Raw genomic sequence first — 14,182 nt, 5'->3', positions numbered from 1 at the left:
TTTGGGGCTAAGGAAGTTTTTCTGATATCCCTCTTCGCTTGCTTATGTTTCTGTGTATACATATGTCCTGTATATATAACCAGGGTGCAAGGTGGTTTACATCAAAATAACCTTTTTTCAAAAAGCTTGCTCTATAAGTGTGTTCAGTAGCTTGAACAAAAAAACAGAATTTAATCTAGCTGCTAATAGCATAATGTGGATCACACCTTTCCATTTGTAGAACATGTGAGTGCTAGCTAATCTGAATGGGAAACTGAACCTTGCAAAACCTTCTCGCTAAGAAGCTGCTGTGAATTGTGCCTGATTGGCCGTTTCTTAGCAAGCTTTTGCGCTCCCATGGTATTTTAGTTGCTGCCTATGTAGAATTTTTCTATTTTATTTTACATAGATAGATAGTCAGTAGTAATGTGGATATAAGTGCAGGTCACAACCAAACACTTCTAGAATTGAAATATCTGGAATGTTTTTCCTTATGAGACCCAAAAACTTTGAAAACATTCATGAGCCTTTTGAAACAGCAGATTCTTTCTGTTCTGGTCACCTTGGAAAGATCTTACAATGTGCCTTGCAATGAGATCACCAAAATTCTGGATTTATCTTCTTGTCTTTGAATAAGATTGATATTTCATTAGTTACGTTTGTAACTGAGCAATATGTTAGAAAGTATGTGATTTTCTCTGCACAAATTGACAAAAGACACAACCTGAATTTATATATGCATACACAATAAAATACAGTATTCCACTTAAAAAGCAGGCAGTGTTCTGCGATGAAAGCATAATAGAAAAAGGGCCCTAGCCTTCAAATTCAAAGTAATTTTAAATCAGATTGTTTACGCTGCTTTATGGGGTTAGTATAGTTGGTCTTGTTTAAAGAAAGTACAGGTGTTCGCCATTCTGTCTGCAAGCATAGTCACGGCTAGAATTACTAAAGGATTATAGAAGTTATTACAAGACTTAGGGACAAAAACATTTCTTTCTATCTCAGTACTCAGTACATATCTGGCATATAGATGTTAATTGATTATACACTAGATTTAATGTAGACAAAATGTGACCTCAGCCGTTTCTGGGTGAAGTGCTTTTATTTTCTTGTCTAGATTCCATTGAAGTTATACAGGTGCACACTTGATCCCAGTGTTACCCCTGCTGACCATCTGCTCAGCATTTCATGACTACGTAGCAATTCCCCATTAACTCCGTCTTAGTAATATTTCTCTAATAAGAAGCCTTTGGCCTCATATGTACAAAAAAGCACATTGGTGTTAAGCAATGTTAGTTAAATGAAAATACCCATAAGAAAAATTATGTGTATTTCCTTTGCAAACATGCATTTTATATGTGTGTGTATATATATATCTGTTGACCTCATCTGAGGAGGGGTTGGTAGGGCTGTGGCAGGAGAATTGGGGTGATCTGGAGGGTGGGAGAGGGAGGGGAAGGTTGACAAACACTTCAGGAAATGATGACATCAGTCAGTCCTGGAACTCTGGACAGCTTGAATCTGTAACATCTTCGCTTTGGCTCAGACTTGCAAACGCTATGTTGAAATGTTGAACTATACAAAAAGGCAACATGTATGCGTCATGTCTTAGTTTCGTTGAAAGGGTTCCAACATGAAACAAGACCAATTCTCAGTAGTGCTCTGTGTAAATCAGAAGTTTTAATGAAATGCCAAATTCTGTTCCGCCTGACATTACAAATGATGGCTGTCATGTTGAGTCTTTCCACCTAGTGATACATCACCACACCCTGTGTTCCACGAATCCAGTTTTGCTTTATAAATACGGTTTCTTATGAGAGCCAGTATTCTGAGAGTGCCAGACTAAGATTGGGAACACCCGGGTTCAGCTTTAAAGCTCACCGGGTGACCTTGACCCAGTCGCTATCTCAGCCTAACTTTTCTCACGGGAGGTGGGGAGGATATATGCTGCCTTTATTCCTTGAAGGAAAGGCTAGATAATAGATACTATAGTATTGTTCCATTAGTTAGGTGTTACATTGAAGAAAGAAAAAAATGCATCCTTTTGTCCTATGAACGAAATGTTTAATGAAATAGAAAAGAAACTCACTCAGGAAAATTCCCTCTCAGTGGTCTTCCTGGCCAACGAATTGCTAGAAGCACTCATTTGAAACTGCACCCATGGTCTCCGACAGCACATCAGAAAGGAACACTTTTATTATATTTTCATATTGTGATTTGAATTGTTGTGAGCCACCTTGTGCATTAGAAAGGAAGGTAGGTATACAAATTTTAAAAAAGGGAAAAGTCTATTGCTGTGCAGTTTTTGTGGTAGATGTGAGGCAGCAGTCACAGGCATCCCGTTTTAAAGAAGTTAGCTCTCTGAGCACCACTCATCCTCATTGGAACTAGGGGCAAGAAAAAAAAGCCTGACTGCTCTGTCTAAGAGAGATGGAGAAGAAATCAGCCAAGCAATCTTTTACCCATACAAAGCCCTCCTACACTTCCAAACAGAAATTGCAAGCCTATGTGGCTGCACCTCCAGAACTATAAGAACTAGTCAATAAACACAATGCTCAGGCAAGAAGTCCAACACCACATGGCAGTCCTTCTTGGATTCTGATTAGGGGTTGGTTTAGGAGTAACTCCATGAACAATTGGTAGAACTTCCACCTATTAATGATGAACATCTTATACCCCTTTTAAATGTGTTTGGGGGGAGGAGGAGGTTTATTGGTTTGTGGGATTTTTTTGTTCTTGTTTTTTATTGTGTATTTTGTAGTTCTATATTGCGTTTTTATATTGTGAACCACCCCTGAGACCTACAGATGAAGGGCAGTATACAATTTATAAATGAATGAATGAATGATAGTTACTTTGCAAGTAACTAAGTACTGTGGAAATGTGCATTTATTATTCATTTATTCCACCTATTTTTATACCACTTAATCACCAAAGTTTGTAAGTGGTATAAATAAAAATACAAAAAAGCATATAGTAGATAAGAATCCATTTAAATCGAAGAGAATAATAGGAAACATTTGTGGAGGGTGCAAAACCAGGGCTGGGGTTAGCTTAGTAAATATATAAATATTGTATTTTTCCCCTTCTCTCCTTTAGATGCCAGTAAATCCAACCAGGAAAACTCATCTGAGGAAGAAGGGGAAATCCATGATAGCTCCTGAAAAAGCAAAATCGGATGTGGAGTTGGAGCAACTTGCTTTGCACCTGACTCGTTGAACATATATTCAGCAAATTAGTTTTGAGCATTGCTTTTTATTAATAGTATCCAAAACTTACAGCTATTAAAAAGCACTGCAATCTGTTAATGTATGTTCTGCATTATGTTCTAATCTATGTTTATAGATTAAGGTGCCTAGCTCTAGCTTTCTTGTGTGAAAATCACTGATGTAACAATTACAGTTTTACAGGACTCTGTTGCCAATCTTTGTACACTTGGCTGTTTTTTCCACTTATTGAAGTAGAAAGCTATAAATACTTTTAATAAAACACCTAACTCTCCTTTCATCTGTACAAATATCTGGGTGTGGTAAAGAACATGAAACAGAAGCAACCAACTCATAAAAGAAACAAATATTTGTTGGAATAAATCCCTGCTTTAATATATTGATCTGGATTGTGTTAGAATTCTAGCCCGTCTCAGAGGTATGTGCCTATCTGTTCAGGCACCGGCTGAATTCCTTAGACCTCCCTCCGGCGACTCCCGGCAGGATAAAACATACACGAGGTCCGTTCCGGCGATTTTCCTCAGGCTGTGAGGAAAACACACCAACTGCTTCTCCTCCTTCTCCTCCTCCCTGCATATCCCCAGGGAGGGGAATCAGACACAGACAGAAACGTATCTACATGTCTTTATTTGTGTCTTTTAGCAGTCATACAGTAAAGATGTCTGCTCTCTTCAACAAACAGAGAGAAACTCCAGCTCCACCCATGTACATCCTGTACAGGTCATGTGACAAACCCACTGAGCTAACATCCGGTGCTCAGTACAGAATGGACTGCCCCTTTGTTCCCATGGCAACAGTCACAAACTTCCTGTTTGGCTTTCCAGCCACAAGCAGCAGACTTGGCTGCTATAGCCTTTGCTTGCTGCAGCATTGGTGCTTTAGAATAACAGATTGCACATAAGCAACAGCTTGGGGTGAGTTTGTGGGCTCCTAGAGAAATCACAGCCACTTGCTCCTTCCCAATTGTTCTGCTGCCACGCTATGCTTAGACATCATTAGGCTTAACATGTCATCCAAATCTGGGCTTCCAGTTTAGTTCTTTCCAAACCAATCATGAGCTGCAGCCAAGGTTTGGTCTATGTTCTACGGCTCATGGTTTGCAAAGGAGAGCTAAACCACAAACCTGGGTTTGGATAACGTACTGAGGCTTAGTGCAGTGCAGCAGCAGAATGATCAGGGAGAAACAGAGCTCCTCTCATCTCCTTGAGCATGCATGCTCACATGCTCATTCTAAGCCAGTCTTTTTTTGTGATGCACGAACCAGGCCATTGTTAGAAAGAATTGTGCGAGGTTCAGCCCAGGGCACATCTCGGTAAAAGAATTTCAAGTAGCTTGGCACGGCAAGGCCACTGAGCCCTTGGAAAGTAGCTGTCAATCCATGTTGAAGTCAGAGAACTAGACGGACCAGTGGTCTGACTCAGTGTTAAGCTACCTTAAAATGTGTGCGTAATTGATTTAGCTTTTTAAAAAACAATGCAGGCAATGTAAATATTAAGGAGAGATTAGTGTTGAATTTCCCTTAGTGAGTTTATTGAAAACAAGAAAATGAGAAAAAACTAGAACTCAGCTACATTTGCAAAGGAAAAATACTTTATATGCATTGTTTATGCATTCTAACACTATGACACAAGATGGTGCTATGGAGTTCCATTTTTGCTAACCCAATTTCTCATACAAAGTTCACAACCCGTTTAACTGAAATGCTTCTTCGATGGGTCTAGATCCAGCCCTACTCTAACATGCTATTGAAAGATTTTACCACATAGTGAGCCAAATTTGTTGCTCATGATGCAGCAGAAGGGGATGGAATCTAGAGAAATTTTGCCCCATCATGTGCTCAGAAGAGCACCTGTCTGGCAAGATGCTGTTATCAAGGACTAAACTGGCAAGAACTTACCTTACTGTAACTGATGCTGTGGAGTCGGGTTCATAGGTAATTCAAACAAGCTTTTGATATTGGGAAGACCCTATAGGTTGATTGCCCTTCTTTTTACATTGTAACTGGTCTCTTCCTGTGCTGTGTGTATATGTGGTAAGATCACAGCCCAACTAGCTTTTATAAGGTGGTGAACAGCAATCTTTTTGTTTCTCTCTTGATTTATACAAAGCACCTGAAGAATCAGCTGCTGTCTGCCCTCAAAATAACACTCCATAGTGGATTGGTGATGACAATTGAAACGTGAAGTGAGATCAGTATCTGAAGTCAGTCTTACTTTGGCCGGGTTATGCCCGTCAACAGCCTTAATGGTTCATTAAGACTTCAGTTTCTGCCCATGAGGACTGAAAACTGAAACAAATAGATGCTTCCCAGAGGACACGTAACATACTCTTCTAAACATGTTCCTGGAACTTTGCTTGAATTGGGCTTCAAGAAACTCTGGGATAATAGGTTTGAGAAGAGGGGATTGCATTGTGTTACATAGTTTGCATGATGTCAGGCTTCAGGGAATCAGCTCCCCCCCCCCCCCGCCCTTTGGCCGTGGATAAGCAGAACAAAGAGAAAGGTCTCTTCTTACCAGTTATAACCTGTAATGATCACGGTGAGAGAACAAAGAATCCATTCCTAGGAATGAAGGTGCTCCCAATTAAGGGTTCCACCCACTTCCTCCCTAATCACTCACATCACTACCACGTCTTGTAACCACTGTGCTTTCTGTGCTGCCACCTTATCTTTTTTTTTTTTTAATATAATTTTTATTGAATTTTCAAATTTTAATACAAAGCAAAAAAGAAAGAAGAAAGAAAGGAAAAAGAAAAAAGAAAAAAGAAAAAAAAGAAAAATAAACACAAATAGATTCTTTCATAACCCTCTTTCATTGACTTCCCCCCACCCCCACCCATGCATCCCAATTTTCAAACTTAATTCAGCAAGTTCTTGTTTCATTTCTTAAACCTCTTCTTATTATATTTAAACTTAATTCCCTTTATTAGGCCCAACTTATTTATCCCATTTTCTTATATACCTTAAATTCTTTTTCTAAGATCGATCGAGGTTCTTATACCATAAATTTCCCCATTTTCATATTAAAATATAAATCAAAATTATAAAACCCAAAAGTCATAAACTAGTTTTAAAACTTTCTATTTTCCCCCTCCCTCCTTGTCCGGATATCTGTCCCTTCCTAGATATCTGCCCTCTTATAAAACTCCTAGCCCGGATTCCTCACATCCGAGGCCTCTAACACCATTTGAGTCTCTCTCTGCCTGTTTTGTTGATAGTCCTTCTTATTGATCTTCAAGTCTCGAGGGATGTCTAATGCAGTCTCTTCGCCTTCTCTCCAATCAATCCTAGTTGAAAAGACTTGCTGCAGGGGTTCTGCCAGATGTTCCCTTAAATCACGTTCACCAATGCCAGAAAAGAGGAGGAAGTCCCAGTTATATTTCTTCATTATTTCAGCTTCCCATCTATAGTGTCCAAAAACTTCCTCCTTTACTTTTCTCTTTTCAAAATCCATAATCCAATAAACTTCTCTGTCCCCTTGCTGCATGAAGTCCTGTTCCTGTACTTTTTGCCCTCCAGACTCCTTGTCCTCCAACTTCAAAGAAACTTTTTCCAGTTCAGCTGCAGAATCTTTCAAGGTCAAATCCTCAGTTCCATCAGCAGAGTTGCTTGTTTTTGAAATCAAAGCCGTAAGCTGTTTGTCCATAGCTATCTCTTGCTCTTGTAGAATTCCCACGAGAAAAAGGGCTCTCTCTATTTCCGCTTGTAGTTTTCCTTCTGCAGCCATTGTAATGTCTCTGGTTTCCCCTAGGGGGATTGCCATTTTTTTCCCTTTACCAACAGTCTATTACTTTGTTATTACTTGTTGTTACTTAATTTCCAGCCACTTCTGGTTAAATGTAACACCTTTGGATCAGAGAGATATAAAGATACAGTTCTTGTCCTGATTCCGCTGTTTGACAGCTCAGATGACAGCTGTCAAACTCCCTTTCTTTCAGGCTAGGCTAATGCGGAACACTCCCGGATCCCGGGTGGGGGTTCCCAAAAATTTTCCCAAATACACCTCTTCCTCCAGCACAACTTAAAAAGACAAAAAAAGAAGAAGCTTGTTTTCACAAATCGATGGAATCTTTTATCAGTCCCAAAAGACAAAAAGAAGATCTTTTTAATCCGATCTTAGGCTTTCGCTCCTTGCTTCAGATCGTGCATGCGGGGGGGGGGGTGCGGACTTCCTTTTGACACAGCCCCCCCGTTCGCCAAATTAAAGAAGTTAATTTCTTTTAAAATCCAAATTTCGTTTTACTCACAAGGGTGTTTGTTTCAGTCCAAATGTCAGGAAGAAAGTTGACGCTCTCCGGCAATGGCTTGCGGCTTCGCTCCACCGAGGTAGCGGTCTACTCTCAGCACCACGCCGCTCCTCAGACCTTCTCCGCAGCCTTTAAAAAGGCTCTTCGACTGTCAAGGAGGGCGCTTAAGGTGCCCACCGAGTCACCAGGTCCACAGGTATCAGCACCTGTGGTTTCTAAGGGCCCCCGCGTCGCCGGCGCGGCAAGACCCGTCCTCGATGGAGCCGATTCCCTCCGGAGCTCGGAGGGAATCCGCCATTAAACCGATCGCGTCAACCCGGAAGTCTCCTGTGCTGCCACCTTATCTGCTTTTCTTGACCTTGGGCAGAATGGGTGAATGCTTTCCAGAGACAGTGCATCTGTTAACTCTCTCCCAGTGCTTCTCTTCCTAGCTGTTCCCCCTCCAGTACTTCCCAGCTTCTGCCTTCTGAACTAGGTCCTTCTGCAAACCACTGTTCCGAATCTATACTGTCCGAATCTATACTAGAAGCAGCAGGGCAAGGGGGGTTCCCACCATTCCTCCCCAGTGCAGTCCTCCTCAGCATGGTCCCTGACTCATGAATGGTTTAATGACCTGCTGAATTCCGAGTAATAGATCCCTGGTCTTCTTATGGATGCAATTAAAGCTGCCCTGGATAGATGGAACTTCTGACAAATTCAAATGTGATTGTAATGTTATATAATGGAAATGATGCCTAGGCAAGGGGCTTATCTCTCCCTGACCTAAGTAGATAATCACTTTTCAATGCTGCGGTTTAGAGAGCTAGATAGATATAAACAGAACAACACAGAGCTGCCCTAAGGAATAACCATCATTGTTAAAAGATGGTGTCAGAACTGGGAATACTTAAAATAAAGAAGCTTTCTGTTTGCATAATAAAGTAAGAAAAATACAAGCAACTATAATTATTTGCAAAGGTGCAATGTGCTCCTTGCTAATTTGTAGTTCTGAAATGAGCTAATGTATTAGTTAGAAGCCAAACAGTATATGCATTTGAAGCTGTTCACTATAACATTTGGCCATGGATAATTGCCTGAACTTGAATATTGCTAGCTACCTGATCCATTGGGCTGACCTTTTGCCTCCTTTCATGCTATAAGGAAGCTGTAGACAGTGGTGTGCCATCACTGCATCAGCCAAATAGACCAGGTGGATCGGGATGGACTTCAGTTTAAATAAGAAAACACAACAAAATCAAGCAGTTGACAGATTTTGGATGAGTACCCTGAAAGTCTTGACAACTTGTTCAACTGCACTGCGCAATGATCTCCCTGGGGAAATGGTGAGCATCTCATTAACTGAGTCATTTAAAGCTAGATTGGACAAAGCACTGGAAAAAGTGCTGCGGCAATAGCAACTTCAGCTCATGTGTTGGTACATTTGCAGCTTCAAAGTACTAAATAAACATTAGCTCATTGTCCTCGCATGAAAGAGTGAGTAAGTATTTATTACAATGACTTTATTGTCTTTGTTTTACCAAAAAAAAAAAAAACACAACCCACAGGAGGTGGGGCGGTGTAGCAAACCCCATAATTGTTTCAGGGCACATAGAAAATTGGTGCAATACCAAAGCGACAGCCAAACAATTCATGTGGTCTGTTTACTAGATTAACTGCCTGTTCAGAGGACCCCAAGGAATAGTCTATGAGAAGCTGACTTATACGGAGAGAGACCAACAGCCTGGCTGGCCAAGTACTCTCTGCAACTGACTGCAGATAGCTGCCCAAGATTTTAACTAGTAGTCTTTCCTAGTGGGGGGCGCTAGTAGGACAGGGAAGGAAGATTGACATTGTGACTCAGTCTCAAGCCTACTTCCTGAACAAGCAAATAAATTGATACATCTGTTCCTGAAAACTACTTTTTCATTGACAATGAGAAAATAATTAATGGTCCGATATAAATTGGCTGAAAATTGGGTCACAAAATTATATCTCCTCATGTAATATCTGCCTTAACCTATAGCATGATCTGTTTTATACTTGGGAGCAAAATAATACAGTGGTACCTTGGTTCTCAAAATTAATCTGTTCCAGAAATCCGTTCCAAAACCAAAGCGTTCCAAAACCAAGATGCGCTTCCCCATAGAAAGTAACGCAAAATGGATTAATCCGTTCCAGACTTTTTAAAACAACCTCTAAAACAGCAATTTAACATGAATTTTACTATCTAACAAGAGCATTGAGCCATAAAATGAAAACAATAAATTTACTGCAGTCACACAGTCTATCTATCTATCATCTATCTATCTATCTATCTATCTATCTATCTATCTATCTATCTATCTATCTATCTATCATCTATCTATATCTATCTATCTATCTATCTATCTATCTATCTATCTATCTATCTATCTATCTATCATCTATCTATCTATCATCAATCAGCAGCTAAACTGGATTCCACACAGTCACAAAAACAAAACAAAAAAGAGCCACAAAAACGCAAAACAAATAGCAAAAACAGGCAGACCTCAGTGTAACACTCAAAATGGAAGTGTGGCACTCAAATCGGAACCATAGCATTCAAAATGGAGCACGTTCGGCTTCGAAAAAAAGTTTGTGAACCGGAACACTCACTTCTGGGTTTGCATTGTTTGGGTTCCAAGTTGTTTGACTACCAAGGCATTTGAGAACCAAGGTACCATTGTATGTTACATATCAATAAGGATTGGCACTGGGGCTGGATATAGATTCAATCATCTAGGTTCACGACTGAAGTGATAAAAGCTCAGGAGGCATAGGCAGAACTTGGAGAAGGGCTAGTAGGTGGGGCTTAGTCATATTTTGCACATGCCCACCCAAACAAAATGTCTTACCAGGCTATGAAAAATCCACATTTAAAGGGTGAGCCACACCTGGCAAGTTGCCAGGTGTGACTCAGCAACCTTTTAAAACAAAATGGATTCGCAACACCCTGTTTGCTTTTCCAGTTTCCTGAATGTGCACAAAGAGGCAATTCTAAAAGCACTTCTACATGAATCTGTATTGCACCCTTCCAGGAAAAGGTGTGGCTGGTTGTAAGCAATGACAGCTGCAGCAGAACAGAAGGGAATGTGGGAACTGATGAACAATTCCTGAAGTCTGCTCTATAGTGAACCACTAGAGCTTGAGATGGGACCGGCGTTTGTCCGTAGACCGCTTTTCAGAGTCATGTGGCCAACATGACTAAACTGCTTCTGGTGCAATGTAACACGGTGACGGAAACCAGAGCACACGGAAACACTGTTTGCCTTCCTGCCACAGTGGTACCTATTTATCTACTTGCACTGACATGCTTTTGAACTGCTGGATTGGCAGGCAGGGACAGAGCAAGGTGGCTGTGGACCGCCCTGGTGTCATCTCCGAGGGGGGTGATGTCATCTCCGAGGGCGTGCCTGCCCCGAGTTGTAGGGGGAAGGGGGAGCTGCGCCCTTCCCCCTTCATTTTTGACAGGCCCATGCTCCCGGGCTGCCCCCTAAAAAGCTCAACAACTTTGGCCAACCCTCCCCTAAAAAAAATGGATAGATCACAGGCAGTCTTTTTATACTGTGAGTAGATCACAGTCTCTTGGGAGTTTAAGTAGATTTTGATGGGGGGGGTATGGCAAGAAATGTTCTGCACCGGGTACCATCTGACCTTGCTACACCACTGTTGGCAGGAGCTGGGACCGAGCAACGGGAGCTCACCCTGTCTCGTGGATTCAAACCGCCGACCTTCTGATCGGCAAGCCCAAGAGGCTCAGTGGTTTAGACCACAGCGCCACCTGCATCCCTACATGGCAATGGAACACAGTCTGGTACAATATATTACTACCACCACCTTCTGAAAACAACCAACATGCCCTGGGTATTTGGCAAGCATAATCACTGGAAGCTAAAATTTCAAATGCAGTTGGGAATATGGATGAATAGGCATGGAAAGGATGCTTTAAAAGGCAATATACTCTTGGGTCTTTTTAAATGCTCCAGATAACCTTCAGGAATGTTTCAGGTGCTTCCTTGTCATAGGAAAAGTCTGGTGCTGCTGCCTCTGACTGGTTTTGCCTCCTTCTCATAAAACTGCATATAAAGGCAAAAGCAAGGGAAGCTTTAGCATCCAAAGCATCTATTTTCAGTTCTTCAAGCCACATGCAGCTTAATAAATCCCACTAGTTGCAGTGGGATTTGCAAGTAATTTCAGAAATAGAGCTTTATTTGTTTAGCATTTTCCTTCTGCCTCTGCTGCTTCTAATGACAAGTATAAGGTATATTAGTACTGTATAAGAGACACTCTTTTTCAACATATTTCTAGTTTATATAAGTCCTCAACTTGCAAGGAGACAGACAGAAAAAATTTATAGTCAGTAGTGCTACCCAATTCAAGCTGCATTTGCTTACAAACATTGCATTCTGCCCTTTTAAGTTCCAAGCTATTTCCCGGAAAACTTTTTTTTTAAACCCCCAAAAACATTAATTTGTATTTGTGTGGTTGCTATGGAATTTGGGTGAACTGTATGCAGATGCAGATTGTGTTAATAAGAAATAAAAAAGGACTGTGTACTCTAGTGAACAAAGATTAGTCTGTGTTTGTATTAGAATGTTGCTATGGCAGAGCATATGGTTTTATTTCGTGGACGTTTGCAGTGAAATGGAAGGAAATCGGATGCATGCAAGACAAACAAACAAGAAATTGCAACAAATACAGCTCCACATACATGCACAAGTTGAATGGGTAGTCACAGATGAGAAAGGGAAGGTAATTGCCGGACATGTAAGGTAGACTTCTTTCCTGCCAAGCTGTATTATTTGGTAGGAAGCCAACACTCCTACTCTCATAGAATCGAAAAGGAACCCAAGGATCATCTAGTCCAACCCCTTGCAATGAAGGAATCTCTTAATGCCATAAACTGAATGCTATGTTCTTTTCTCTGTGGAGACAGTATTGCATAATAATTCTTTTTTTAAAAGGAATCTCAAGTAGATCATGCATGACACATGGCCATCTAACCTCTGCTTAAAAACCTCCAAGGAAAGAGTCCACCACCTCTCCTGGCAGTGGAAAACCTTAAGGGCTCAAATTTCAGCGCTGACCAGCATGTGTGACGCCAAAATTTGGTGCCCCACTGCCTCTCGTACTCCATTCTAAATAATAGTTGCAGCATCCTCGGTGGTGCCCCCAAGACCCAGCGTGACCAAAGTGGTCATGCTCCCCTAAATCCACCTCTGCTTGTGGGAGTCTCTTCCACTGTCGAACAATTCTTACTGTCAGAAAGTTCTTCCTGGTGTTTAGTGGAATGTCCTTTCTTATAACTTGAAGCCATTGCTTCAAGTCCTACCCTCCAGAGCAGGAGAAAACAAGCTTTCTCCCTGCTCCCTGTAGAAGCCCTTAAGATATTTGGCTATCATACTTCCTCTCAGTCTCCTCTTTTCCAGGCTAAACATAACCAATTTGTTCCTCATAAGGCTTGGTTTCCAGGCCCTTGATCATCTTGGCTGCCCTCCTCTGCACACGTTCCAGCTTGTCAATCTTAAATTGTGGTGCCCAGAACTGCACACGGGACTCCACGTGTGGAATGACTACTACATCCCTTGATTGGCACACCTTTTGGATGTGGAAAGGATGACACAAATAAGATAGCTGTGGTGGTTAGTGGGGCCAGAGAGGAAGCAGGTATTTCTAGCTTTGAGGAACAGCGAAGCACTCATGTATTGTTCTTAGGTATGTTTTGAAAGATGCTGAGATAAGGGGGTGCAGTTGCGGGGAGCTTGGTGGATTTTGGCAGGTTAGGGTACAGCCTGGGGTTTGCTTTTGGGGTTTTTTGGTAGATAAGACCAGAGAGAGGGGGCTAGTCAGATCAAAGGGAGGTATAGGAAGCAGCCTATTGGTCCATCTAACTCAGGGCTATCTGCATTGACTAGCAATGACTTTGCAGAGTTTCAGACGGGACATTCTTAGTCCTACTTGGAGATACCTGGGACTGATTCTGAGACCTTCAATATGCAAAGCAGATACTCTATCACTGAGCTCTGGCCCTTTCCCTGAAGGTGGATCAGAGTGTGAGAGTGGGAGGAGACCACTTCTTAAAATAAATATTATTATTTTTCTTTAAAAACCTTAATCTGAAGTTGAGGCAAAAGTCCCAACTGGGCAGATAAAATATCTTAATGGTTGCCAACCCTAACCGGCAGATAGCAGCCTTGTACAGTGTCCCCACCCTGTATCAAGACAGCTGCTTTCAGAGAATGCAAGCAATGAACTTGATGTTGCCTCTAATAATTTTCCACAGATGTTATGTGCAATATCTTGAATGAGCATCTTTCCTGCCCTCCCCGCTCTGCTCAAGCCCCTTCTCCTATACTACAATACTGGGGGGTTTCTATGGGTTCTACCAAGCTGGGATGCTGGCCAGGAGCTTCCTGATGCTTCAGAAATGCAGGAAGGTGAAAGGCTTGGCTCAGGGACTTGTATGGCTTCCCAGCGTTGGCTAGCCTCCAAATTCCCATCTACCCTGCTGTGCAAATTCCACGGATCAATGTTCAGGGGCAGGCGGAGTTCCCCTGGCCTGCCTACCTATAACCTTGTCTGCCCTCTGTTTAGAAGGATGGCTGATTGACTGTCTGCTTTTGAGGCCTTGACGCAAAGAGGATTAGCAGTCAGCCAGTCCTTGATTTCAAAATATTTTTAAAAAATCAGATCACCGTGTTGCTTACTTTTTCTTTTACCAGTAA

The 14,182-nt window shown here is 41.6% G+C and overlaps 1 protein-coding gene across 1 annotated transcript in view; it reads left to right on the top strand.

Annotated features, from left to right (window-relative positions):
• The window catches only part of ZNHIT6 (zinc finger HIT-type containing 6), a 38,335-nt gene extending 34,852 nt beyond the window's left edge, over positions 1–3,483 (top strand). Inside the window, exon 10 of the mRNA XM_081914306.1 lies at positions 3,082–3,483. Coding sequence (XP_081770432.1) covers positions 3,082–3,146 — 65 coding nt within the window. The 3' untranslated portion in view covers positions 3,147–3,483. The remainder of the gene's footprint in view (positions 1–3,081) is intronic.
• Positions 3,484–14,182: the final 10,699 nt, after the last annotated feature.

This window comes from Podarcis melisellensis (genome assembly GCF_964234715.1).
Source record: "Podarcis melisellensis genome assembly, chromosome: 6".
In the NCBI taxonomy this organism is placed as follows: Eukaryota; Metazoa; Chordata; class Lepidosauria; order Squamata; family Lacertidae; genus Podarcis; species Podarcis melisellensis.
Note: the sequence above shows the minus strand (reverse complement) of the source record. Positions and strands in the feature narration are given on the sequence as shown.